Source organism: Oncorhynchus mykiss, chromosome 11, assembly GCF_013265735.2.
Source record: "Oncorhynchus mykiss isolate Arlee chromosome 11, USDA_OmykA_1.1, whole genome shotgun sequence".
Classification (NCBI taxonomy): Eukaryota; Metazoa; Chordata; class Actinopteri; order Salmoniformes; family Salmonidae; genus Oncorhynchus; species Oncorhynchus mykiss.
Genome location: NC_048575.1, coordinates 26,382,736 through 26,408,809, shown reverse-complemented (window position 1 = coordinate 26,408,809; position 26,074 = coordinate 26,382,736). Strand labels below are relative to the sequence as shown.

Genomic DNA, 26,074 nt, shown 5'->3' with positions numbered 1-26,074 from the left:
TTGCATTTGTTGTTTCACTTTGTTTACCAGCCATACTTCAAACAAATGAAATTACCATTTCAAAGAAGTTCAAATCCATATCCAAAAATGAAAACAAAAGATGAAATTGTGTTTAATCAACTAGCACAAAGAGTCCATGCCAAACCAAGCCAAACTGTCAGCAATGTAACTTACGGTGCCCTTGTCTACAGTAAATAACATAACAGCGCCTTGCAGTGTCTCCACTATCCACATAAAAGTGTTTCAAGTAGGAAGGGCACCTTAAACTGATCTCTAAAGGATAAAAACACATAGAATACATATGAGAAAATCAAACAGAGAACTCCTTCAACATGTGATTCATCTAGCTTCCAACACAACACCTCTGGTTCCAATCAGGCTCTTGGACGGGCTACTTGAGAGAGGGGTCTGAAATGATGCCTATATTTTTAGGGGGCTTTGAATATGACAGGTCCCATTACCAGCTTGCCCTCTGCCTCCACAGGGATGGTAGCCTGATGATGGGCCTCCCTCCACTCACAGCACTGAAGCTCCAGGTCACGCCACATCCCATACCACCTGGGAACAGACTGGCCCATTAACAGAAATGCACACACCACCTTGTTTTATAGGCCATAATTACCTCTACCGCTCTCTGAGCAACAGCTATCATTTTAACAACTCCAAGGCGGTCTGTCTGTGTGGCTTTAGAGGAGAATAAACCTTGGGAAAAATGCAGGATCAAACCATGGTAATAGCTAATTCAGTGGTATTTTATGAACATGGTACACTACCTAACCCCATTCACATTCCTTTGGGTTTTCAGTTTTTTGACTTGAGTACTACATTTTCTCAATACATTGTATATGTGAAATGTGTTCTCCTACTCGTTCATGTGGGGTTCTTTTATCAAGCATAGATCTACATCTCATCACATCTCCAATTTGATGAACACACTGCTGCCTTAGGGCTGACTGGTCTGGTTCTACTGTGTGATCCTCCTTGTGTGGCTTCACTGTGGGAACCAGGAACAGCCCCCAGGGTCTCCAGGCCAGTAGCCCAGGAAGACAGCCCAAACCTGGGACTCCTCTGATCAGCTTGGGGCCCTAAAATGTCCTCTAATTTCATGGGGCACTTGGAAGGAGGAAGTGGTGAGGATCCAGTCCTTATCTCTGAGATACAGGAGGGCTTTCTGGTCCACATGTGCTCTGTCTGTCTGTCTCTGTCTGGGTACACACCAAAGCCTTCACACACCCTCTCCATGTTTTAGTGAGAGTGAGCCTTCCTCTCCCTACATACACTCATAGATCCTAACTGTCGCTTCAGACACACACCCACCAGATGTTTCACACAAAGCTTTGGGGAAGAGCCTTCAGGTGGGGAGGGAAGGAGGGAGGATGGGTAAAGGGTGGTTTGACTCCCCACAATTTGTTTTCTCTCGCTTCTACTAAGATTTATGACCGTATTTTACTCAATGACAGACACGGCTTCCTCCCTGGAATTCTTGCCGGGCGTAGTGAGTAAAGAGCAGAGAGAGGAGGAACAACTTCCTCAACCTAAAACAGGTGACTCAGAATCAGCCTTACTTCTTTCTCTAGGCTGTCTAGCTGGAGGGAGGGGAGGAAGGGAAAGAGAGGGAGGGATAGAGAGAGGTGGGTGGGAGAGAGATAAGGGGAGGGGAGGGAGAGTTAGGATCATCCTCGCACTGCACGGTTGGACAGAAAAAGAAAAAAAAACAACACTCCAAAAACCTGGGCCATTAGCGTTTTATCTCTGAGCCTCCTGCCTCAAACAGCTCACACGGACGGAAAGCATCTGCTTCTCATATCAACACACTTGTGGTAACGGCTTAGAAGTTATGGGGCCCGCATACAAGGTTTGGTTTGCGCCTACCAGAACTCAGCTAGATGAAGCAAACGTCTGTGCCTTGCATACTCACTCACTCACAAAAACAAGAAAAAAGTGGCAATATTACTGTTTGTCCCTCTTGAGACACCGTAGCAACCACATAACCAGTATACAACTCCTGAAAGTAGTCAGAAATACCTTTACATAGATAATTACATAGGTATTCAGACCCTTTGCTATGAGACTCAAAATTGAGCTCTGGTGCATCCTGTTTACATTGATCAACCTTGAGATGTTTCTAAAACTTGATTAGAGTCCACCTGTGGTAAATTCAATTGATTGGACATGATTTGGAAAGTCACACACCTATAAGGTCCCACAGTTGACAGTGCATGTCAGAGCGAAAACCAAGCCATGAGGTCGGAGGAATTGTCCGTAGAACACAGGATTGTGTTGGGGCACAGATCTGGGGAAGGGTATTGAAGCATTGAAGGTCCCCAAGAATACAGTGGCATCCATCATTCTTAAATGAAAGACATTTGAAACCACCAAGACTCTTCCAAGAGGTGGCCGCCCAGCCAAACTGAACAATCGGGGGAGAAGAGCCTTGGTCAGGGAGACCAAGAACCCGATGGTCACTCTGACAGAGCTCCAGAGTTCCTCTTTGGAGATGGGAGAACGTTCCAGAAGGACAGCCATCTCTGCAGCACTCCACCAATCAGGCTTATTGGTAGAATGGCCAGATGGAAGCCACTCCTCAGTAAAAGGCACATGACAGCCCGCTTGAACTTTGCCAAAAGGCACATCAAGGACTCTCAGACCATGAGAAACAAGATTCTCTGGTCTGATGAACCAAGATTGAACTATTTGGCCTGAATGCCAAGCATTACGTCTGAAGGAAACCTGGCACCATCCTGTCATGACGTGGCCCTTTCTGGGTGTAGGTCGTGGCTTCTCCCTCTCTCCTACACACAGGTTGTTATCTCAGGTCGTAAATTCCTGGCCGAGACTCTCTCCCCCTTTTCATGCAGAGAGAGAGACCACAGAGTGAACAAAGGATTTCATGTGGCCGAACTCCTAAATCTCCAAAATGGGAGAATTAAACAATATGTCCACTTGTGAGAATGTGGGAATGGTCCGTGGACACTTAAGGGACAGTTATGTTGAGTGTGTTTCATTTGGTGACCACATTAAGGACAGGAAACACACCTAACTATATCTCTGAATGTGTACATTTCTCAATTATAGTGTTTGTATCTAATTCTTGTATAAAACGAATGAGGTAGGATGAAACTATTTGTGAAATGATGTAATGTGATGTTAATCTTTAATTCTGAGAGAATTGCATTCCCTGTAAAGTTTAACTAGTCCGCGCCCCTGTGAGCACAGACATGATCTGGCGTCATGGAACCATCCTTTTCTATTGTTACGAATAAAACTCCCTCCTGAGGAAATCCTCTTCAGACTAAGCAAACCCACAGCGGGAGCTGTGATTGTCGAATAGTTGAGTACAAAAAGGAGCAAACTATACCATGTGGAGCATTGGCTACACGGCTGGAAATGGTTCAACTCTGAGACTATCGATCCATACAGAATAAGAGCAAATCTTAGATACTAATTACTTGTCTGCAGCTAGAAATTATGTAAACCTGGGTGCGAATACTAACAACCGCCAAAACATCTATTCTAAGAACAATGGACACCTGAAGCATCCATTACAACAGACACTATCAGGAGGCGCCGATAGACCTACAAGCACTCTCTGATGAACTGACTCTCCAGCAGACGACCGACGATTCCAACAGAGAAGACAACAACGACATATGGGTGTAAATATATTAATTGCAATTATTCCCGAATGAGCGAGCATTCATATGCAAAGGATTAGCATTTCAATTAATATAATTATCCACTGTGTAGTGAAGCCATTTTGTCCTTCCCGCTCCTTTATCGGTCTACACCCCCTTTCCTTTGTCCACCAAGCCGTCATATCGGTTTAGCCCACTAGGGAATCTTCCCTATCATTATTAATAACCAATATCTACTGTTTGTTTGGTATGCATTTCTGTGATTATTTAGTTAGTTAGTAAATAAATGATTAAGCCAATTGGTGTACGGATGATTCGTGGTTTAGGCTGGGCTCGTGCAGATAACCAACAATTTACAATTTTTGGAATGAGACTGACGTAAGGTAAAGAATAATTAATTAATAGAAGACTAATTGATCAGATATTAAAATATCTGAAGTGTTATATTCAGAAAATGATAACTTTGTAATCTGAAGATTTTCCGTGGTGCCCCGACTTCCTAGTTAATTACATTTATATGATTAGTTTAATTACGTAATAATAATTACAGAGAATTTATTTGATAAAATAACAGTCTTCACCTTTAATGATGCCAAAGACACGACAATCCCTACGGTGAAGCATAGTGGTGGCAGCATCATTTTGTGGGGATGATTTTCAGTGTCAGGGACTGGGACACTAGTCAGGATCAAGGGAAAGATGAACGGAGCAAAATACAGAGAGATCATTGATGAAAACTTCCTCTTGAGCGCTCAGGACCTCAGACTGGGGCAAAGTTTCACTTTCCTACAGGACAACTACCCTAAGCAAACAGCCAAGACAACGCAGGAGTGGCTTCGGGACAAGTCTCTGAATTTCTGTGAGTGGCCCAGCCAGAGCTCGGACTTGATCCTGATCAGACATCTCTGGAGAGACCTGAAAATAGCTGTGCAGCAATGCTCCCCATCCATCCTGATAGAGATTGAGAGAACCTTCAGAGAAAATTTTGAGAAACTACCCAAAACAGGTGTGCCAAGCTTGTAATGCCAAGCATCATACCCAAGAAGACTCAAGGTTGTAATCGCTGCCAAAGGTGCTTCAACAAAGTACTGAGTAAAGGGTCTAAATACGTATGTAAATGTGAGTTTAAAAAAAAATGTAACAGAATTGCAAACATTTCTAAAAAAACAGTTTTTGCTTTTTCATTATGGGGTGTTGTGTTTAGATTGATGAGTATTTTTTACTTTCAAAAAAATCCATTTTAGAATAAGGCTGAAATGTAACAAAATGTGGAAAAAGTCCAGGCTTCTGAATACTTTCCAAATGCACTGTATCTTTCTGTCTTCTCTCATACATTCTCTGATAGTTGTTTGCATCATATCTAGGTAGTCTTTTTTGTTATAAAATAATCTTTATTAAAAATATTGTTCAGTGGGCTTTTTTTGCCTCTTTTGTATATTTTCTTAACTGTTTTTTTTATTTTATATCAATCAATCATTTTGTCTCCTTTACCAGGTTGACATCACGGAATGCCAAGAGATGCTTAATATGACAGCACTGGAATAGAAAGTAGTAGTACTTTCAAACTAGAAAGTGATTGATGAACTAACTAGAAAGTGAGTGTTAAACTACTGATGTAAGATCTTGTTAGGGCAAATAAAGTCTGACATTTTCAAGTGGAAATTACAAACTTTAGAAGCCATTTTAAACCTTGAATATCCTACATCTTAACTATACTGACCAAAAATATAAATGCAACATTTTCAGAGATTTTACTGAGTTACAGTTCATATGACGAAATCAGTCAATTGAAATACATTTATTAAATCAAATCAAACTGTATTTGTCACATGCGATTAATACAACCGGTATTACCGTGAAATACTTACTTACAAGCCCTTAACCAATAATGCAGAACTGTTTAAAAGTAAGAAAATATTTGCAAAAAGAAATAAAGAACTGATAAAATAAACTAAAGTAAGAAAAAAAGTAACACTATAAAATAACAATAATGAGGCTATATACCTCAGGATCTCATCATGTATTTCTGTGCATTCAAATTGCCATCAATAAAATGCAATAGTGTTCGTTGTCCGTAGCTTATGTCTGCCCATACCATAAGCCCACCGCCTCCATTGGGCACTCCTTTCACCCATACGATGCCATACACGTTGTCTGCGGTTGTGAGGCTGGTTGGACGTACTGCCAAATTCTCCAAAATGACAGGGCGGCTTTTGGTAGAGAAATTAACATTAAATTCTCTGGCAACAGCTTTGGTGGATATTCCTGGAGTCAGCATGTCAATTGCACGCTCCATCAAAACTTGAGACATCTGTGGTATTGTGTTGTTTGACAAAACTGCACATTTTAGAGAGACCTTTTGTCGTCAGCACAAGGTGCACCTGTGTAATGATCATGCTGTTTAATCAGATTCTTGAAATGCCACACCTGTCAGGTGTATTGGTTATCTTGGCAAAGGAAAAATACTCAACAACAGGGATGTAAACATATTTGTGCACATTTGAGAGAAATAATATTTTTGTGAGTGTGGAACATCTCTGGCATCTTCTATTTTGAACCAACACTTTACATGTTGTGTTTATATTTTTGTTCAGTGTAGAAAGTGAATGTGGATCCTCTCTGGTTCTGTTTGCTTTAGTGATACTATGCTCCATCAAAAGCAGTGCTGGATGTACAGAACATGGTTCATTCAGAGGGTGGTCTTTAGAGTTTCCTTTATGGGGTTTAATGCTGGATATATTCGGTCTAGAAGCTGAATATCAGTGCTATACTGACAGCAAGGGACATTTTACACAGTTTGAGTCCTCCAATTTTACTCATCTGGTTCTCCCTGAGAGAGAGAGAGAAGTACAGTTACAATATATCAGAGAGAGAGTTACAGTATATCTTTAGCCACAGCGAGTTGAACACTCTCCTCGAACATAGAGCATTCCCTTTCCATTCAACATATCTCCCCTTTTTCTCCCAGCCAAAGATCTGACAGAAGTACAGTACTTCTCGCAGACTCCTTCAGAAATGTAAATGAACAGGGCCAGCTTCACCACAAACCTGCTGGTCCCTGAGAGTTAGTTGAACTTCATAAATATGACAGTCATTTTTAAGGCCGACTGAGTCATTAGCCGTCCCATTAGCCTGTTGGCCAGCCCTGTGATGTGATAGCTCTGAGAACAACATTACAGTGATCTATCAGCCAGAGGATTAAAGACATGGGATGCGTCCACAATGGCACCCTATTCCCTGTATAGTGCACTAGTCCTGACCAGAGCCCTATGCCATTTAGGACACAAACGAAGAAAGGGACTCATGCTTTTGCTCTCTTTCTTTCCTCTGTACTTACTGGTCCATATTGCAAGTTTGGAACGTCCTCACCACATAAATCCCAGTCACTGAAGTTGTAATTAGAGACAAGAAATATTTTGTGAGCCTGTTACAACAACGACATTGTTGAAGACGTAATCATTTGTTTGTTTGTGCCACAAAGTTGTAGTTAGTTGTAACCAGGAAGGAAGTAGCCTTCCATATTTATTTATTTAGTCAAATGTGATATGTACAGTACAGAGACAGAGGCTGTATAGACTTTTTAATACACCAGGTACAATTCTTATAAACCAATCACACTGTTCTTATTACATAAGTCATTGGGAAAACACCATAGATAGTACCTAATTACCGTTTATAAAAGATGACAAGGAACAGTCATAAAAATACATAGTGTAGGATTACTATTTTTCTCTCATGATTAAAACAATAAACGCATCATTTTTTTTTTAAATGAATGAAAATGTGCATGAAGTAATATTTGCTATACAACAAAAAAAATGACTTGTTGGATATGGCAGGCACTTGATACACTTCCAAGTCTAACGTGCGGAACACTGTGGAAACATCAAGCACCAAAACCATCTGTTTGGTTAGAATATTCTCCCCCTTCCCCCGACTCCTCCTCCTCCTTACAACCCAGAAAATACATTAAAAAGCAGAGAAAGGAGTAATACGGTAGCAATATGTTTGGAATGGAGGGCGATATCACTTATTGAGAAGCATATTAAACTATGGTGAGAGAGTGTGAAAGAGAGAAAAAGAGGCAAACAGACAGAGAGAAAGAGAGAGAGAGAGAGAGAGAGAGAGAGAGAGAGGCGAAGAGAGAAAGAGAGAGAGAGGGGCAAAGAGAGAAAGAGAGAGAGAGGGGCGAAGAGAGAAAGAGAGAGAGAGAGGGGCGAAGAGAGAAAGAGAGAGAGAGAGGGGCAAAGAGAAAGAGAGAGAGAGAGAGGGGCGAAGAGAGAAAGAGAGAGAGAGAGAGGGGCGAAGAGAGAAAGAGAGAGAAAGCAAGAGAGAAAGCGATAACAAATTGTGAAAGAGAGAGCGTGAATATGGAAGTATGGAAATGTCAAATGTGCCTTTTCTCCAGCCCTGGTCTGTTCCAGCGGCTCAGTGGAATACTTCTGAGGAAGCAATAGAATACATCACTAGTCGGGTCAATCTACCCTTACAGACTGCCTCATTCCCACCTCCCACTTGTCTTATTCGCTTCACTCCTCTCCTATTGCCGTTTCATTGACACCCATTGTTTCAACATCTGCCAAGGTATATTCAAAGACATGGGAGGCATCACATTACAGGCACCCACCCACCCACCCACCCACCCACACACCCACACACACACACATTCGCACCCACACACAGTTGAGAAAAGAATATGGCAACGGTGGTTGAAACATGAATTACGACAGTATTGATTACTTATGAATGGTAATAGAATGAAATGAAATGAAACAGAGATTGTTGTTTTAGCTGGGCCTTGGGAAAGACAGACAGTCATGCTGTGAGGCTGTATGTGACGCTGTTTAGGAACGTTGAAGTGAACAGTAGGTGGTTTCCCGGTAACCACCTTAATGAAAAATGTGGAGCAGCAGTCCGTCGGACGGGTCAGGACAGACTGGTTACAGACTGGCTTTAATTACAGTGACTCAGCCAAGTCAACGGCCAAACAGTCAGGCAGAAACACCATGGCACACACACACACCCTAACCATCCCACTCTACCTCTAACCCATCCACCCCCCCCTCACTAGCGCCGCCCAGACACAACACAGATACATGTTTCATGAGCTACATTAATTAATAACCCAACCCTGACCTCGTTTATACTGATGAATCGCCCAGATGAAAGGAGTTTTATATCAAGTCAAAACAAATGTATTTATAAAGCCCTTTTTACATCAGCAGATGTCAAAAAGTGCGCAAACAGAAACCCAGCCTGAAACCCCACAGTGAAATGAGATCTAAAAGGTTAACCTCTGGTTGAGGAGGAGAACTACAAGAGAAAGGAGAAGAAAAAACAAGGGTAGAGGATAAAATGTGAGAGAGAGAGAGAGTGAGAGTGAGAGAGAGAGAGAGAGAGAGAGAAAGAGAGTGTGTGAGAGAGAGAGCGTGAGAGAGAGTGAGAGAGAGAGTGAGAGAGAGAGAGAAAGAGAGTGTGTGAGAGAGAGCGTGAGAGAGAGAGTGAGAGAGAGAGAGAGAGAGAGAGAGAGCATGCGAGGCTGAGTTTAAATAAGAAGGGTGTCATAGACCAGGGGGAATTTTCCTCTGTAGTGTAACTGGGAACTGTAGGGTTGTCTTACCCCAGAATTCGGACGTGCTGGTTAACCCAGTAGCTCTTTATGTCAGCACAACAGCATATAGAACCCTACAGAAACACACCCAAACACAATCTAGGTCCTACACAAACACTTGGGAGTATACACTTGTGTCAGAAGTTGCTCATGATGTGTGGGTGAAAATACTGTGGGGTGTTGATTGACAGAATGTTTTGTAGATACAATGCAGGATGATGAAGGTGTCCAAATACACAAGCCACAGGAAGGGTGAGGACTAGACTCTTAAAGGCCCAGTACAGCCAAATACGTGATTTGGTAGAGCATACAACCTCACTATTTTGAAATAATGCTGTGAAATTGTGAAAATTATGATAATGCCCTTTTAGTGTAAGTGCTGTTTGAAAAGACCGCCTGAAATTTGAGCCTGCTTTGGTGGAGTGGAGTTTTGGCCTGCCTGATGACATCGACATAACAGCTAGTTTTCTGTTTTCCTCACCCTTCTTAGACCACTCCCTATCAAAATTCTTGTTTAAGAAATTGCTCTTTACTAAGAAGTTATTTTAGTTTCTTTTTGACCATTTTAATTTAAAACAATCACAGTAACGTACTTTATTGTTACCCATAAATGATTTGATATTGAGATAAAAACGGCTGCATTCGACCTTTAAGGCAGAACAGTCTTCCCACAAGGCACTTAAAGTGGGAAGATCACGATGGCAGACACAGACCAGACAACTGGTGATTGGGGTGAAAGGAATCCTGACTGTAAAGTTTGTTATAAAAACACCAACATAGAAATACAATTAATTAAACCTCTGTGTTGAAACCATTCAAAGAGATCTAGCGGACTTTAAAAAGATCCAGACTCTCTTATATTATTGCTGGTGATAATCATCAACCCCTCCTCCATCCTCCAGTTCCTCTTATCCCTCCTTTGCCCATCAGGAGTAAAATGGATGTCCTTTCTCTGAGCCCTGCAGCCTGTTGAGCCTGGCCAGCTGAGATGGAGAGGGGGGCACATCCTGGCGGTACGGGCCCTTGGGTGTGGCTGTGACAAGGATCGGGGCCTGGGTCAGGACTGGATCCTGGGGAAGAGTTGGAGTCGGGGCTGGGTGAATGTCATCGTAGCCGGTGTTGGTGACAGGGACCCCCTCCTGTGGTGGCGGTAGCCTCATCTTGGCCTCAGATTGCTCCCTGCGTCTCTGCTCCTGCCTCAGCAGCTCCTGGGTCTCCAGCAGGACGCGGGCGTTGAAGCCACTGGCCCCGCTGTGCAGGTAGCCATTCCTGGAGCCCTGGTAGCTGGAGTAGCGGGGGTTCTCCTTGGCCGTCTGGAAGACCTCGCCCGGCGGGAACGCTTTGTCACACGACTCCTGGGACACTGTGCTGGGGGTCTTACGAGGTTGCCTGGAGGACACAAGAACAACATAGTTTCATGAGCTACACTTTTATTTTCAATATTTGCAACATGGTTGTATAGGATTTTTTTTGTAGTTGCGTAATTCACCAGAAACACAAAAGGAGAAATGAGGCAAAAATGAGATGGAGATCTGCCAAGGTCTTCTTTCTGTATCTATGATGACATTGAATCAGGATACATGAAGACAAAGACAGGAAACACAAAGGTATAAAGACAGGATACACGAAGGCATGAAGACAGGATACATGAAGGCATGAAGACAGGATGCATGAAGACATGAAGACATGAAGACAGGATACATGAAGACATTAAGACATGAAGACAGGATACATGAAGACATGAAGACAGGATACACGAAGACATGAAGACAGGATACATGAAGACAAAAGGACAGGATACATGAAGGCATGAAGACAGGATACATGAAGACAGGATACATGAAGACAAAAGGACAGGATACATGAAGGCATGAAGACAGGATACATGAAGACAGGATACATGAAGACAAAAGGACAGGATACATGAAGACATAAAGACATGAAGACAGGATACATGAAGACAAAGACATCAAGACAGGATACATGAAGACATAAAGACATGAAGACAGGATACATGAAGACAAAAGGACAGGATACATGAAGACATAAAGGCATGAAGACAGGATACATGAAGACATAAAGACATGAAGACAGGATACATGAAGACAAAAGGACAGGATACATGAAGACATTAAGACATGAAGACAGGATACATGAAGACATTAAGACATGAAGACAGGATACATGAAGACATAAAGACATGAAGACATGAAGACAGGATACATGAAGACATTAAGACATGAAGACAGGATACATGAAGACATAAAGACATGAAGACAGGATACATGAAGACATTAAGACATGAAGACAGGATACATGAAGACAAAGACATCAAGACAGGATACATGAAGACATTAAGACATGAAGACAGGATACATGAAGACATTAAGACATGAAGACAGGATACATGAAGACATAAAGACATGAAGACAGGATACATGAAGACATTAAGACATGAAGACAGGATACATGAAAACATTAAGACATGAAGACAGGATACATGAAGACATTAAGACATGAAGACAGGATACATGAAGACATTAAGACATGAAGACATGATACATGAAGACATAAAGACATGAAGACAGGATACATGAAGACATTAAGACATGAAGACAGGATACATGAAGACATTAATACATGAAGACAGGATACATGAAGACATAAAGACATGAAGACAGGATACATGAAGACATTAAGACATGAAGACAGGATACATGAAGACATTAAGACATGAAGACAGGATACATGAAGACAAAGACATCAAGACAGGATACATGAAGACATTAAGACATGAAGACAGGATACATGAAGACATAAAGACATGAAGACAGGATACATGAAGACATTAAGACATGAAGACAGGATACATGAAGACAAAGACATCAAGACAGGATACATGAAGACATGAAGACAGGATACATGAAGACATTAAGACATGAAGACAGGATACATGAAGACATAAAGACATGAAGACAGGCTACATGAAGACATGAAGACAGGATACATGAAGACATTAAGACATGAAGACAGGATACATGAAGACATAAAGACATGAAGACAGGATACATGAAGACATAAATACAGTATACATGAAGACATAAAGACAGGATACATAAAGACATAAAGACAAAGACAGGATACATAAAGACATAAAGACATGAAGACAAAGATGGGATACATAAAGAAACATACAGAGAGTGATGGCGAACAAATGGAGGGTTGTTAACAACAGCGGCACTATTATTTCCACAGATGTAAACACACACAAAACTGTAGCTTTCACACATTGATCTCCTTTTAGAGATGGGCACATTTACCACAGACACAGTAATGGCTGCCCTCTCTGCTGCATGATCTGCCCCTGTCCAGCCGTCTGCTAGCCTATGACTGACTTGACGCATGCAACCCCCCCACACGGGCACGCACGCGCACACACACACACACACACACACACACCCTTAAATTGTGTCTAAAAGCCATCATTTGGAGATGTGTCCTCTTTGGCTAACGTGTGTGTGCCTGGCCACCTTCTCAATTATTAGAATCCATTAAGGAAGCAATGTGATGTGAGATGGAAGACGTGTGACAGTGGCGTCATCCCAAATGGCACCCTATTCCCTATATAGTGCACTACATTTGACCAGTGCCCATAGGGAATAGGGTGCCATTTGGGATACAGAAATGTATTCCTTTACTGTACATTTGGGTGCAAAGAGAGAGAAAGATCCCATTCACACCTCACTGACCTCACACAGTTTAAAAGGGTTTCGAGTTCACATCACACAGAACAGAACAGGGCTGGAGCAGGGAGCTGGAGCAGGGAGCTGGGGGTCAAGGCATGACATGCTTTCAGACTAGTGACAGGAAGCTCACAGTCCTGACTGCCTGCTTCCCAAATGGCACCCGATTCCCTACATAGTACACTGCCTTTGACCAGGGCTCATAGTGCTCTGTAGAGAATAGGGTGCAATTTAAGACTGAGCCCATAGATGCCTGGCCTGTTCCTTATCTCTAGAACTGTATGGTAGTGAGGTGAGAGTGAGGTCTACCGTACCTGCAAGCTGCTATTAAAAACTGTACGAAGCAGTCAGCCCTATTTTAGCCTGCCAGCCGTGGACAAAATCCCCCTATTGAAGGCCAGCGAAGCCAGAGTTTTTGCACTCTCCAACTGTAGCTCCAAAAGGGATCCATGACACACACAGCCATGTGTGACTGTTTGCTGTGGTTAGTCAAATAAAATGGCTAATAAGATATTTATCTGGATAGGGGATGTGAAAATGGAACATTTGCATGGAGCTGGTCTGGTCTGCCATTGATATGACCTGAGTTCCACATGGAGCTGTTTTAAATCAAACGCCCATATGATACCACATAATGCAGCCACAGAGACTTGGGGCATCTGCATTCGCTTTGGACAATGACAACAGCAGAAAAATAAGATAGTAATAATTCTCTATCCCTCAACATTCGACCGGCCTTCTCGTGGTCTGATTTTAACGGTGTATCCTCTTGTAAATGAGCCACTGCGAATGGTGGCCTCTGTGCTCTCTTCTGGCTGAGGAGAGGGGATGAGCTGAAACACATGGCAGTACTCAGACACTGTGGATCTTTGTGTGTGTGTGTGTGTGTGTGTGTGTGTGGGTGTGTGTGTGTGTGTGTGTGTGTGTGTGTGTGTGTCTGTGTACACGCGTGCGAATCAAAGCCAAGGCAGATGTGGGGACACACTGTAGAGAGAGTCTTACCACATGCTCAGCCTCTGAGAATGAGAGAGGAAAAGAGAGCGAGAACTCTGAATCTGGCCTCCACAACAGCCACAGCTCACGTGGGAGGTGTTCGTTCAGAACCGTGTGACGCTTCATATAGAACTTAGTGACTTGAAGTTCCAACACGGTTTTTAGTGCTGATGACGTAGATGGAGGGTTGATATGGGGGCAACATACAATCAAGAGGAAAGAATCTGTATGGGAAATAGTTACATAGTGGTGTTGAACCCTGTCTCTCCTACTCTTCTCCAAGAATGGGAATTAAAAGCATTCTTTACTTACAGTGGTGAGGGGAGGGTTATTGAAAGCAAAATAAATGTCATCATGAAATACGTTGGTTAAATTTAGAAGGACAATATTTAACAAACATAGTCAGGAAGTTGGCTTCAAGAGGAATCTGTGGCTGGCTGCTGTGTCTGTGTGTTTTTGCAACTGCAGCTGGTAGAGATCAGGGTTGATCAAAATGGAAACACACACTCACACACGCAGGCATGTACACCCACACGCAGGCATGTACACACACATAGAGGCATGTACACATACGCATTCACACAGTTATGTACACACACGCAGGCACGTACACGTACACACACGCAGGCACGTACACACACACACACACACACACACACACACACACACACACACACACACACACACACACACACACACACACACACACACTCACTAACAGTGAGGGAATGAGAAAAACACAGAAAAACATGTACCTTGTCCATGCAATGCAAAAGGCCCATGGGTATACAAACAAATGATATAAAACTTGGAACAATGTTTTACTTGTCTTTCAGGAAACTAAGTTGTTTGTTTACATGAGGAATGTGAGTGTGCGTGTGCTTGTGTGTGTCTGGCAGCTACAGACTGGCCACTGAACTAAGCTTATCCTGCCTGCTACTTACGCCAGCTAAGCACCCTTCTGACTGGCAATCAGCCCCCGTCTCTCCTCCCTCACCCTGTCTGGCCTAGCTAACCCTGTTCCAATAACAAGAGTTCATTAGAGAAATGTCCGACCCTCCGATCCTCACATCCCAGACCACCACTAAGCCTATCAGTAATCAGATAGCATGGATTCTCAGGAGGGTTTTGGGAAGACTGGGTTTTAGGGAACGGCCTCTTGGTTGTATGGATGACTGCCCTCACTTCCCGTTTTAAAGTCATTACACAGGGAAGAGGAGAGGGGATTTTGGGTATTATGGGTCCTGAGTAAGACTTGAGTTCCTAATGAGGATCTGTGTGTGTCCTGACGTTTGTTCTGACTTTCCTATTTCGGGTCAAAGGGCATGCTACACTGAGCTGACCCTGGCTGAAAGAGGCTATGAGATTATAGGAGGAATGCTTATCAAAGGACATGGTCCGATGATCTTCCTCAGGAGATGAGGACTTTCCCTAGGGAAACCATGTTAAAACGCAGGCATGGGGAAAGCAGTAGTCACATTCAACATCGATGATCGTCCTCAGGAGATGAGGACTTTCCCTAGGGAAACCATGTTAAAACGCAGGCATGGGGAAAGCAGTAGTCACATTCAACACAATTTCTCTGTGTTGTAAAATAACTTTGAAAGAAATATATGGATTGGTTAATGTTGGTATGGGGAAACGTGATAGCCAACGAATCCTACCGCTGCCACCAAAAGCCAACTAACACTTCTGTTTAAAACAACTAGGAAGGAAATGTATGGATTGGTCAACATGCCATTGCACACATTGATCGGTGCGTTTGTGTGCGGACCACAAAATCAATAACTATAGAGAGGGACAAGTTTTAATCAATCCAAGATTGACCGCCTAAGACCGCCATCTAAGAGCGTAGCAGAGTGTTTGAATGAGTGTTGTTTGTGCAGACCCCTGCTTCCTTCTACTGGGTCTAGAACTCAATGTCTCTAGAGACTAACAGAACCCTTTTTTTCTGGCCAATGAAATCAGAATTCCTGAATGTGAGACCACACATATAAGGGTCTGTCATTGTTGAAACTGAGCCGTGTAGCAATTGTCTAAAGAACACAATTAGATTCGGTGGAAGCTAAAGAAATCATCTTTCACTTTTTACATTCTCCATGTCTCAAAAAGATTCCATGATACAACCGCTAACTTTGGCTTATTGCCTTCAGCAGAGTGAGGCGTGAGGGAAAAATAAAACAGCCGATGAATATGGGAATAAATAACTCAAAATAGCAGTCAGTCCATCTGTATCGGTAGTTGCCTTCAGTTAAAATGAGCTTTTTTTCTTTAAGTATGTAAAAGCTTAAGATGACGAGGAAGCTTTCCACCGCACCAGCGTCCCTCCGTCCGTTGGCTGTTAGATTTGCATTGACTGAGAGTGATTAGAGAAGTGCGTGCGAGCGCGTGTGCGATTAAAGAGGGTAGGAAGCTTTATATTAAAGTCGTCACAGAGAGACAGCTGGGAAGGAAAACTCTGATATTAAAGTGGGTCCGAGGGCTCCAGATCATCCCTGATACTATAAGCTTTATTGACGTTTCTGACAAATGCTAAATAAATGAGAAAGAGATAAGTAATGCAGCTACTGCGCTGAATGCTGTGAAAGAGAAAGGCGGAAGTTGCTAAGATAAATGTCTCTAAAAAACACAATTTTTTAGGCACTGAGGGTGGTAGAGCATTTTGATCTCCATGTGATAAACTTGTTTCCCTCTGGTCAACACTAAAGAGAAAGCATTACGTGGGATTGTATTAAATGATTGCATTCCAAGAGTTTGCCCAAAATCATTTAACATTCTAGAGATAACTTCAGTACAGTGTGAATTTGAAATGTTTGACTTTGATGGTACGAGACATAGACATAGACGATTTGAGAAGAGAAGAAATAAAGAAGAAGGAGAGAGATGGGAAGAGAGAGAGAGATGGGAAGAGAGAGAGAGATGGGAAGAGAGAGAGAGAGATGGGGAGAGAGAGAGAGAGAGAGAGAGAGAGAGAGAGAGAGATGGGGAGAGAGAGAGAGATGGGAAGAGAGAGAGAGAGATGGGGAGAGAGAGAGATGGGGAGAGAGAGAGAGAGAGAGAGAGAGAGATGGGGAGAGAGAGATGGAGAGATGGAGAGAAAGAAAGAAAGAAAGAGAGAGAGAGAGAGAGAGAGAGAGATGGAGATAGATGGGGAGAGAGAGAGAGAGAGAGAGAGAGAGAGAGAGAGAGATAGAGAGGGAGAGAGAGGGAGAGAGCGAGAGAGAGAGAGAGAGAGAGAGAGAGATGGAGATAGAGAGGGAGAGAGAGGGAGAGAGCGGGAGAGAGAGAGAGAGAGAGAGAGAGAGAGAGAGAGAGAGAGAGAGAGATGGAAATAGATGGGAGAGAGAGAGAGAGAGAGAGAGATGGAAAGAAAGAGAGAGAGAGATGGAAAGAAAGAGAGAGAGAGAGAGATGGAAAGAAAGAGATGGTGTATCTTACCGTGGCAGGGAACTGTACTGTCTTTGGGCCTGTGTAAATGAGTCTCGTCTCTTGTCTTGTCTCGGTCTCTGCACCTGTGACTCCACAGACACAGATTGGTGTCCGGTCAGGGTATAGGTCTCCGAGTTAGCCTGAAACACACATCCCGGTTACACACAGTACATGTACACTTTACACACACACACACAATACATTTACACAATGATTTTGGATACATTATACACAAACCCTTAATAAAGCCCAGTAGAAAAGACATTGCGTACTTCTATTATCAAGACCAGAAGTTGATGGAAGGTAGGTTTCTCAAGAGTTTATTTGTTGGAGGATGTTGGTGGATGGTAGTAGGTGTTAATGAAGCAAACACCTGCCCCTCTGACCCTGGCGGAGGCTCATACTGTCATTAGACTAGCCCACACATCCTTGACCCGGAGTGGAGAGCCATAATGCCGCCACCATTACCTGTTGCCATTGTTGGCATGCTTTAGCTGGTAGTTGGTGACCTTGACTACCATTGCCTGATCCAAACGAGGAAGTGGCTCTGTGGCTTTGTTGTGTGAAGTCATCAGAATGGTTGGTATGGAATAATCATCACACGCACTCGCAGGCTCACAGCGCAAGACACATCACTAATGAGCTAGCTGATTAAAAACATGACAACCTAATTAGCAGTAGAGGCATGTACATGCTTGTACCTTTGGAGGATGTGTCAGAAGAACCGTTGACTTGAGTATTTAAAAAAAAAACATATTTATTTATTTATCTATGAAAGGCTTTGAGGGATATGCGGCTGAAGGGGATATTGCTGTCAGTATGGGTACTGTATCATCAAGAGAACCTCTTTAAAATGTCTAATGTCTCCTGCAGATTTTCACATTGACAGCTGCAATAACAACCTAATAGGCCAATTACAGAAATTGCGCCAACCTCTCCCGAAGCCCTTGGAAGTAAAAAATAATTATGCTATTACATTTTAGTGTACGCTCGTATCCAGAGCGACTTACATTTTCATACTTTTTTGTACCGGTCCCCTGTGGGAATCGAACCCACAACCCTGGCGCTTGCCATGCTCTACCAATTGAGCTGCACAGGACCTATTACACGTGTGTCAAATGAATTGACCTTAATGTTTCAGGTTTCCCTGAAATAACACATCTCGCTCCACTCAAAAATGCTTGAAAACATAAACTGATATCAGATTAGGCGTAAGGGAAACATGAAAAGAGTTTATTGGGCCTAAAAGCGGAGGGTGAGAAAATGTTTTGGCACGCCGAAAGAACTTTTTATGTCATTTCAATGGGGGATGGAGGATGGGATTCAGCCCAGGGCTTGACATTTCCTGTATTCAGGTTTCTTATTGTAGGGAGCTGAGGTCTAACCGTAGAAGAGAATGGCTTTGTCTCAAGTGTCACCCTATTCCATATATAGTGCACTACGTTTGACATCAGCCCATAGGGCTCTGGTAAAAAGTAGTGCACTATGTAGGGAATAGGGTGCCATGTTAGGGAAGAAGGCAAGAGGAATGGCTGGGAGACAGAATCAGTCAGAGTAATAACATTAGCAAGGAAGGAGAATCTGATTATTCACTGTTCTGCGGGAATACAATGCCATATAAAACATTACATTTGCCAAAATCAAATCAAAAGATGTCCATGTTCATTTTTGATTTAATAACAGGGAAAAAGGATGTCAATACTTTATGTTTTTCCCTCCACGTTGCATGTAGCCTAGCCTGTCAAGTCCACGAGGAAAAATATACCACCTGCTAAAACACAAGAACATTCAGCGAGAGAGAGAGAGAGAGAGAGAGAGAGTGATTGAGACATAATTATGAAAATGATGTGCAGCTATCAAAAATAAAGAAACATGAAAACAGATGGAAAGGGAGGGAGAGCCTTGGACCTCCGACCTCACAGAAACGCAGTCTAATAGTGATCATAGACTCACCCATCCCCATCTAGACCATCAGAGGAGGGTGAGGAAAGGGGCTCCTTCCCCACCACTGTCTTTATCCCAAACAGCACCCTACTCCCTACCCTTTTTCAAAAGTTGTGCATTATATATAGGGAATAAGGTGTCATTTGGGACCCAAATACTGCTTAGCCCATAGCATAGACAATGACTTCAAGAGCTCCGCTCAACTCCACCTTACTCAAACAGCCATATGGAACACATGTCCCTGCAAATGTACTTGACTGGTGCACATAAAGACAGAGTGCGTATCCCAAATGGCATCCTATTCCCTATATAGTGCACTACTTTTGATCAGGGCCCACAGGGCTAGATAGTATGAAAAGAGAAGGCAAGGCTAAGCCTGGGCCGGGATGGATAAAACCTACAGTTGGATAATGGATAATGACGCCACTCCCCCTTTAAATTGTTTCACACAGATCCAATTCCTGTCAATTTATTAACAGCGGGGCTAGTCCATTTGCGGTGAGGAGGGGTGTGCCGCCCCCAGGCTACAGCTCCGTTCGCAGAGCGCTCCGTGTGGTCCACCACTTCCTCTACTCAGCCCAGAGAACTCCGAGAACGGACACAAATGGGAAGTGGCTTTCTTTATCGCCACATCTCAGACTTTAAGCACCTCAATACATCTCAGAGTAAGTATCTCCTCCGTATAGGAAGTACATCAAAAACAGACCCGCCTGGTTATTAGGACCATGTGCACGTATCCTCCTGAGACGTTTAAAAGGCATTTAAGAGCTGGTACATCTCTAAAGAATTAGATATAGAATTATATGCGCTCATTCTATAGGTCTACATTTTACTGCGCTTGGCAGTAGTCCACTGTATGTACTGGAGAATAGGGGTGAAAATGTTATTACATAGGGAGTAATGGACATGCATAATCCAATGTTCCCCTTGAGTTCCCTCTCTCCAAGACACTCGCTCTCTCTCTCTCTCCCTGCACTATATCACATCTCAGAACAGAAACACAATTTTGTATCTAAGTAAACCATGGCAGTATGATAAAGAAAGGGCCCTGAATTGCAGTGTCTGTCCGTGTTATCTGCGAGTAGCCATTATCACACAACCAACCACACAACAGAAAGTGAATCCCTATACTGCTCCCTGTGGCTGTGCTTGGGTTAATGCAACTTTGTAGCTGATTGCAATGGCACAGAACACAGTACAGAGTTGTATTATGACTAGAAACCGTCTTACCCCTTTGCCCCTGGCCTCGACCAAGTCAAGTGACTGCACTTACAAAGAGCTTACGCTTCACATGATTTCACGATAACCAGTTCAACACACATACTGTTTCTCCCTCCCGCATTGGCAAGGAATGTCCTGGATTCCCCTTGACTGTACTGCTTCTATGGTGGCTGAGTTTGTAGCCTTGTATGTTATGGGCGGATTCAGTGTAATCCAAAGGAATTCACATGAATAAGAGTTTGATCCAGTACCAGTATAGTGGTGGAACACTCTCCTGTTCTGTGTGTTCATGCTGAACATGCTTCTCCAAGGCTCAAATGGCACCCTGTTCCCTAGGGCCCATAGGGCTCTGGTCAAAAATAGCGCGAAATATAGGGAATAGGGCGCCTTTTGGGACACAACCCATCTATCCCACCCAACAACAAAGATAACATGTTATTGCTTAAGAACAGAGAGGCAGCCCTCGTGGAACATTCATGTGGTTTATTATGATGAACATCTGGAAATCCCCTCTCAGAAGGAATCTGCACCTTAGGCCTACGATGTGGGAGGGAGAGAATACAAGACAGGGCTAATTGTGTGTATTGGCTCAGGTTGTGTGACAGCCAGGCATAGGCTGTACATTACCACCATTATTCTATTATAGAAGACTGGAGGAGTCAGAGTTCTGACCGGAACATTCTCGCTATAGAGTCTGAGGCTGGGTTCTGCAGGGAGAGAGAGAGAGAGAGAGCAGACCCACCTCAGTTCACTTTAAGAGAGCTGGGGCTAAACCCTCGCCGTAACACAACATTAAAAACACACTAAATCTCCTCACTCTGTCTGTCTTTCTGTTTGTCTTCCTCTCTGGCTGTCTGTCTCTATCGCTCTCTCTCCCTCTCTATATACAGTGTAAATCTATCTCTCTCTCCCTCTCTATATTCAGTGTATATCTATCTCTCTCTCCCTCTCTATATTCAGTGTATATCTCTCTCTCTCTCCCTCTCTATATTCAGTGTATATCTCTCTCTCTCCCTCTCTATATTCAGTGTATATCTCTCTCTCTCTCCCTCTCTATATTCAGTGTATATCTCTCTCTCTCCCTCTCTATATTCAGTGTATATCTCTCTCTCTCTCCCTCTCTATATACAGTGTAAATCTCTCTCTCTCCCTCTCTATATACAGTGTAAATCTATCTCTCTCCCTCTCTATATACAGTATATTTATATCTCTCTCTCTCCCCCTCTCTATATACAGTGTAAATCTCTCTCTCTCTCCCTCTCCATATACAGTGTATATCTCTCTCTCTCTCCCCCTCTCTATATACAGTGTAAATCTATCTCTCTCTCCCTCTCCATATACAGTGTATATCTATCTCTCTCCCCCTCTCTATATACAGTGTAAATCTATCTCTCTCTCCCTCTCCATATACAGTGTAAATCTATCTCTCTCTCCCTCTCCATATACAGTGTAAATCTATCTCTCTCTCCCTCTCCATATACAGTGTAAATCTATCTCTCTCCATATACAGTGTATATCTATCTCTCTCCATATACAGTGTAAATCTATCTCTCTCTCCCTCTCCATATACAGTGTATATCTATCTCTCTCTATATACAGTGTAAATCTATCTCTCTCCATATACAGTGTATATCTATCTCTCTCCATATACAGTGTAAATCTATCTCTCTCTCCCTCTCCATATACAGTGTATATCTATCTCTCTCCATATACAGTGTAAATCTCTCTCTCTCCCTCTCCATATACAGTGTATATCTATCTCTCTCTATATACAGTGTAAATCTATCTCTCTCTCCCTCTCCATATACAGTGTATATCTATCTCTCTCCATATACAGTGTAAATCTATCTCTCTCTCCCTCTCCATATACAGTGTATATCTATCTCTCTCCATATACAGTGTAAATCTATCTCTCTCTCCCTCTCCATATACAGTGTAAATCTATCTCTCTCTATATACAGTGTAAATCTATCTCTCTCTCCCTCTCTATATACAGTGTAAATCTCTCTCTCTCCCTCTCCATATACAGTGTATATATATCTCTCTCTCCCTCTCTATATTCAGTGTATAACTATCTCTCTCTGTCTTGCTAGTATGACTGGTATGGGAACATGCAAATCAGTGCCTGAAGCGACGATTGACTAGGGCTTATTTCAGTAAGCAACACAACCTCAAAACAAACAGTTACATTCACAAGTTAACTTAACACTCCAACAGTTTGTTTTACCAGGGCCAGGGGGTGAATGAGGACGCAAAGGTGATTTCTAGATGTTTATGTCTGAATCTGAGGCCTATCATTGATCAGGTCCTCATGTTGGTTTGGACAGACAGAGAGAGCATTTTTTTCCCTGACCACAACCCACACACAACTCTAAGTTACAACCAATTATGTCTACCACCATGTGTCTATGGTTACAACTGTTTACATGGAGTGTCAATATTTCAAAAGATTCTACACCATGCAGGCCATGCTGCATATTACACACGTCTAGTATGGATGTGGATACTTTTTTCTTTATCATAAATAACTGATATTTTAACATCATTTCAACCTTGAGTTTCATGTCCTTCCTGGTTGTAGTTTTGTGTTGTTGCCAGATGACACGATTTCAATTGAATCCCTTAGCAAAGTTCAAATAACGTCTCTCCTACCGTCTCACTTAACCCGTTCTGTCAGTGTGATTCTACATTACTATGAAAACGACACATGAAAGAGTAACATGAATAAAGTAGGCCCCCATAACTCCTGGGACCGCCTATATCTTATTACAGAGGAACATTGGGAGACTTTCAACAGTGTAAACAATCAGGAACAATTAGGCTCTCCGTGGCCTCTTTTCCTTAGACGCCTCTGGCTACATCCCAAATGGAACCTTATTACCTATATAATGTCAAAAGTAGTACACTATCTCTGGTCAAAAGTAGTACACTATATAGGGAATAGGGTGCCGTTTGGGATGTAGACTGAGTATCTGCGTAAATAGTCAAATGTTATTTCGCTTCGCATACCAGTGAAGACAATGTGAAACGATTAAACAAAGCTACTTGGCTTTGATTATTCAATAAGGCAAACACTGAGGCTAAGCTATGATTAATACAGACCGTTTGACTTATTTTTTTAACACTAAAGATAAGCTATTATAAAGATATGGTAAATAGAGGCCGTTAGACTTCTATGGGCATTATGGCTAAGCTACTGTAAAGATATGGTAAATAGAGGCCGTTAGACCACTCTATGGGCATTATGGCTAAACTATTGTAAAGCTATGGTAAATAGAGGCTGTTTGACCACTCTATGGGCATTATGGCTAAGCTATTGTAAAGATATGGTAAATAGAGGCCGTTAGACCACTCTATGGGCATTATGGCTAAACTATTGTAAAGCTATGGTAAATAGAGGCCCTATGGGCATTATGGCTAAGCTATTGTAAAGATATGGTAAATAGAGGCTGTTTGACCACTCTATGGGCATTATGGCTGAACTATTGTAAAGATATGGTAAATAGAGGCCGTTAGACCACTCTATGGGCATTATGGCTAAACTATTGTAAAACTATGGTAAATAGAGGCTGTTTGACCACTCTATAGACATTATGGCTAAACTATTGTAAAGATATGGTAAATAGAGGCCGTTAGACCACTCTATGGGCATTATGGCTAAACTATTGTAAAGCTATGGTAAATAGAGGCCCTATGGGCATTATGGCTAAGCTATTGTAAAGATATGGTAAATAGAGGCTGTTTGACCACTCTATGGGCATTATGGCTAAACTATTGTAAAGATATGGTAAATAGAGGCCGTTAGACCACTCTATGGGCATTATGGCTAAACTATTGTAAAACTATGGTAAATAGAGGCTGTTTGACCACTCTATAGACATTATGGCTAAACTATTGTAAAGATATGGTAAATAGAGGCCGTTAGACCACTCTATGGGCATTATGGCTAAACTATTGTAAAACTATGGTAAATAGAGGCCGTTTGACCACTCTATAGACATTATGGCTAAACTATTGTAAAGCTATGGTAAATAGAGGCCCTATGGGCATTATGGCTAAACTATTGTAAAGATATGGTAAATAGAGGCCGTTTGACCACTCTATAGACATTATGGCTAAACTATTGTAAAGCTATGGTAAATAGAGGCCCTATGGGCATTATGGCTAAACTATTGTAAAGATATGGTAAATAGAGGCCCTATGGGCATTATGGCTAAACTATTGTAAAGATATGGTAAATAGAGGCCGTTTGACCACTCTATGGCATTATGGCTAAACTATTGTAAAGCTATGGTAAATAGAGGCCGTTAGACCTCTATGGGCATTATGGCTAAACTATTGTAAAGCTATGGTAAATAGAGGCCCTATGGGCATTATGGCTAAGCTATTGTAAAGATATGGTAAATAGAGGCCGTTAGACCACTCTATGGGCATTATGGCTAAACTATTGTAAAGCTATGGTAAATAGAGGCCCTATGGGCATTATGGCTAAGCTATTGTAAAGATATGGTAAATAGAGGCTGTTTGACCACTCTATGGGCATTATGGCTAAACTATTGTAAAGATATGGTAAATAGAGGCCGTTAGACCACTCTATGGGCATTATGGCTAAACTATTGTAAAACTATGGTAAATAGAGGCTGTTTGACCACTCTATGGGCATTATGGCTAAACTATTGTAAAGATATGGTAAATAGAGGCCGTTAGACCACTCTATGGGCATTATGGCTAAACTATTGTAAAACTATGGTAAATAGAGGCCGTTTGACCACTCTATAGACATTATGGCTAAACTATTGTAAAGATATGGTAAATAGAGGCCGTTAGACCACTCTATGGGCATTATGGCTAAACTATTGTAAAACTATGGTAAGTAGAGGCCGTTAGACCTCTATGGGCATTATGGCTAAACTATTGTAAAGATATGGTAAATAGAGGCCATTAGACCACTCTATGGGCATTATGGCTAAACTATTGTAAAACTATGGTAAATAGAGGCCGTTTGACCACTCTATATACATTATGGCTAAACTATTGTAAAGATATGGTAAATAGAGGCCGTTAGACCACTCTATGGGCATTATGGCTAAACTATTGTAAAACTATGGTAAATAGAGGCTGTTTGACCACTCTATAGACATTATGGCTAAACTATTGTAAAGATATGGTAAATAGAGGCCGTTAGACCACTCTATGGGCATTATGGCTAAACTATTGTAAAACTATGGTAAATAGAGGCCGTTTGACCACTCTATAGACATTATGGCTAAACTATTGTAAAGCTATGGTAAATAGAGGCCCTATGGGCATTATGGCTAAACTATTGTAAAGATATGGTAAATAGAGGCCGTTTGACCACTCTATGGCATTATGGCTAAGCTATTGTAAAGCTATGGTAAATAGAGGCCCTATGGGCATTATGGCTAAACTATTGTAAAGCTATGGTAAATAGAGGCCGTTTGACCACTCTATGGCATTATGGCTAAGCTATTGTAAAG

At 42.2% G+C, this 26,074-nt stretch overlaps 1 protein-coding gene across 4 annotated transcripts in view; it reads right to left on the bottom strand.

Moving 5' to 3' along the window:
• Window positions 1–7,874: 7,874 nt before the first annotated feature.
• LOC110535542 (partitioning defective 3 homolog) overlaps window positions 7,875–26,074 on the bottom strand; it is a 542,091-nt gene continuing 523,891 nt past the window's right edge. For all 4 annotated transcript variants that reach the window (XM_036935238.1, XM_036935240.1, XM_036935237.1 and 1 more), the window contains 2 exons: window positions 17,421–17,551; window positions 7,875–10,635 (listed from right to left, as the gene is read on the bottom strand). In XM_036935238.1, coding sequence (XP_036791133.1) covers window positions 10,173–10,635; window positions 17,421–17,551 — 594 coding nt within the window. In that variant the 3' untranslated portion in view covers window positions 7,875–10,172. The remainder of the gene's footprint in view (window positions 10,636–17,420; window positions 17,552–26,074) is intronic.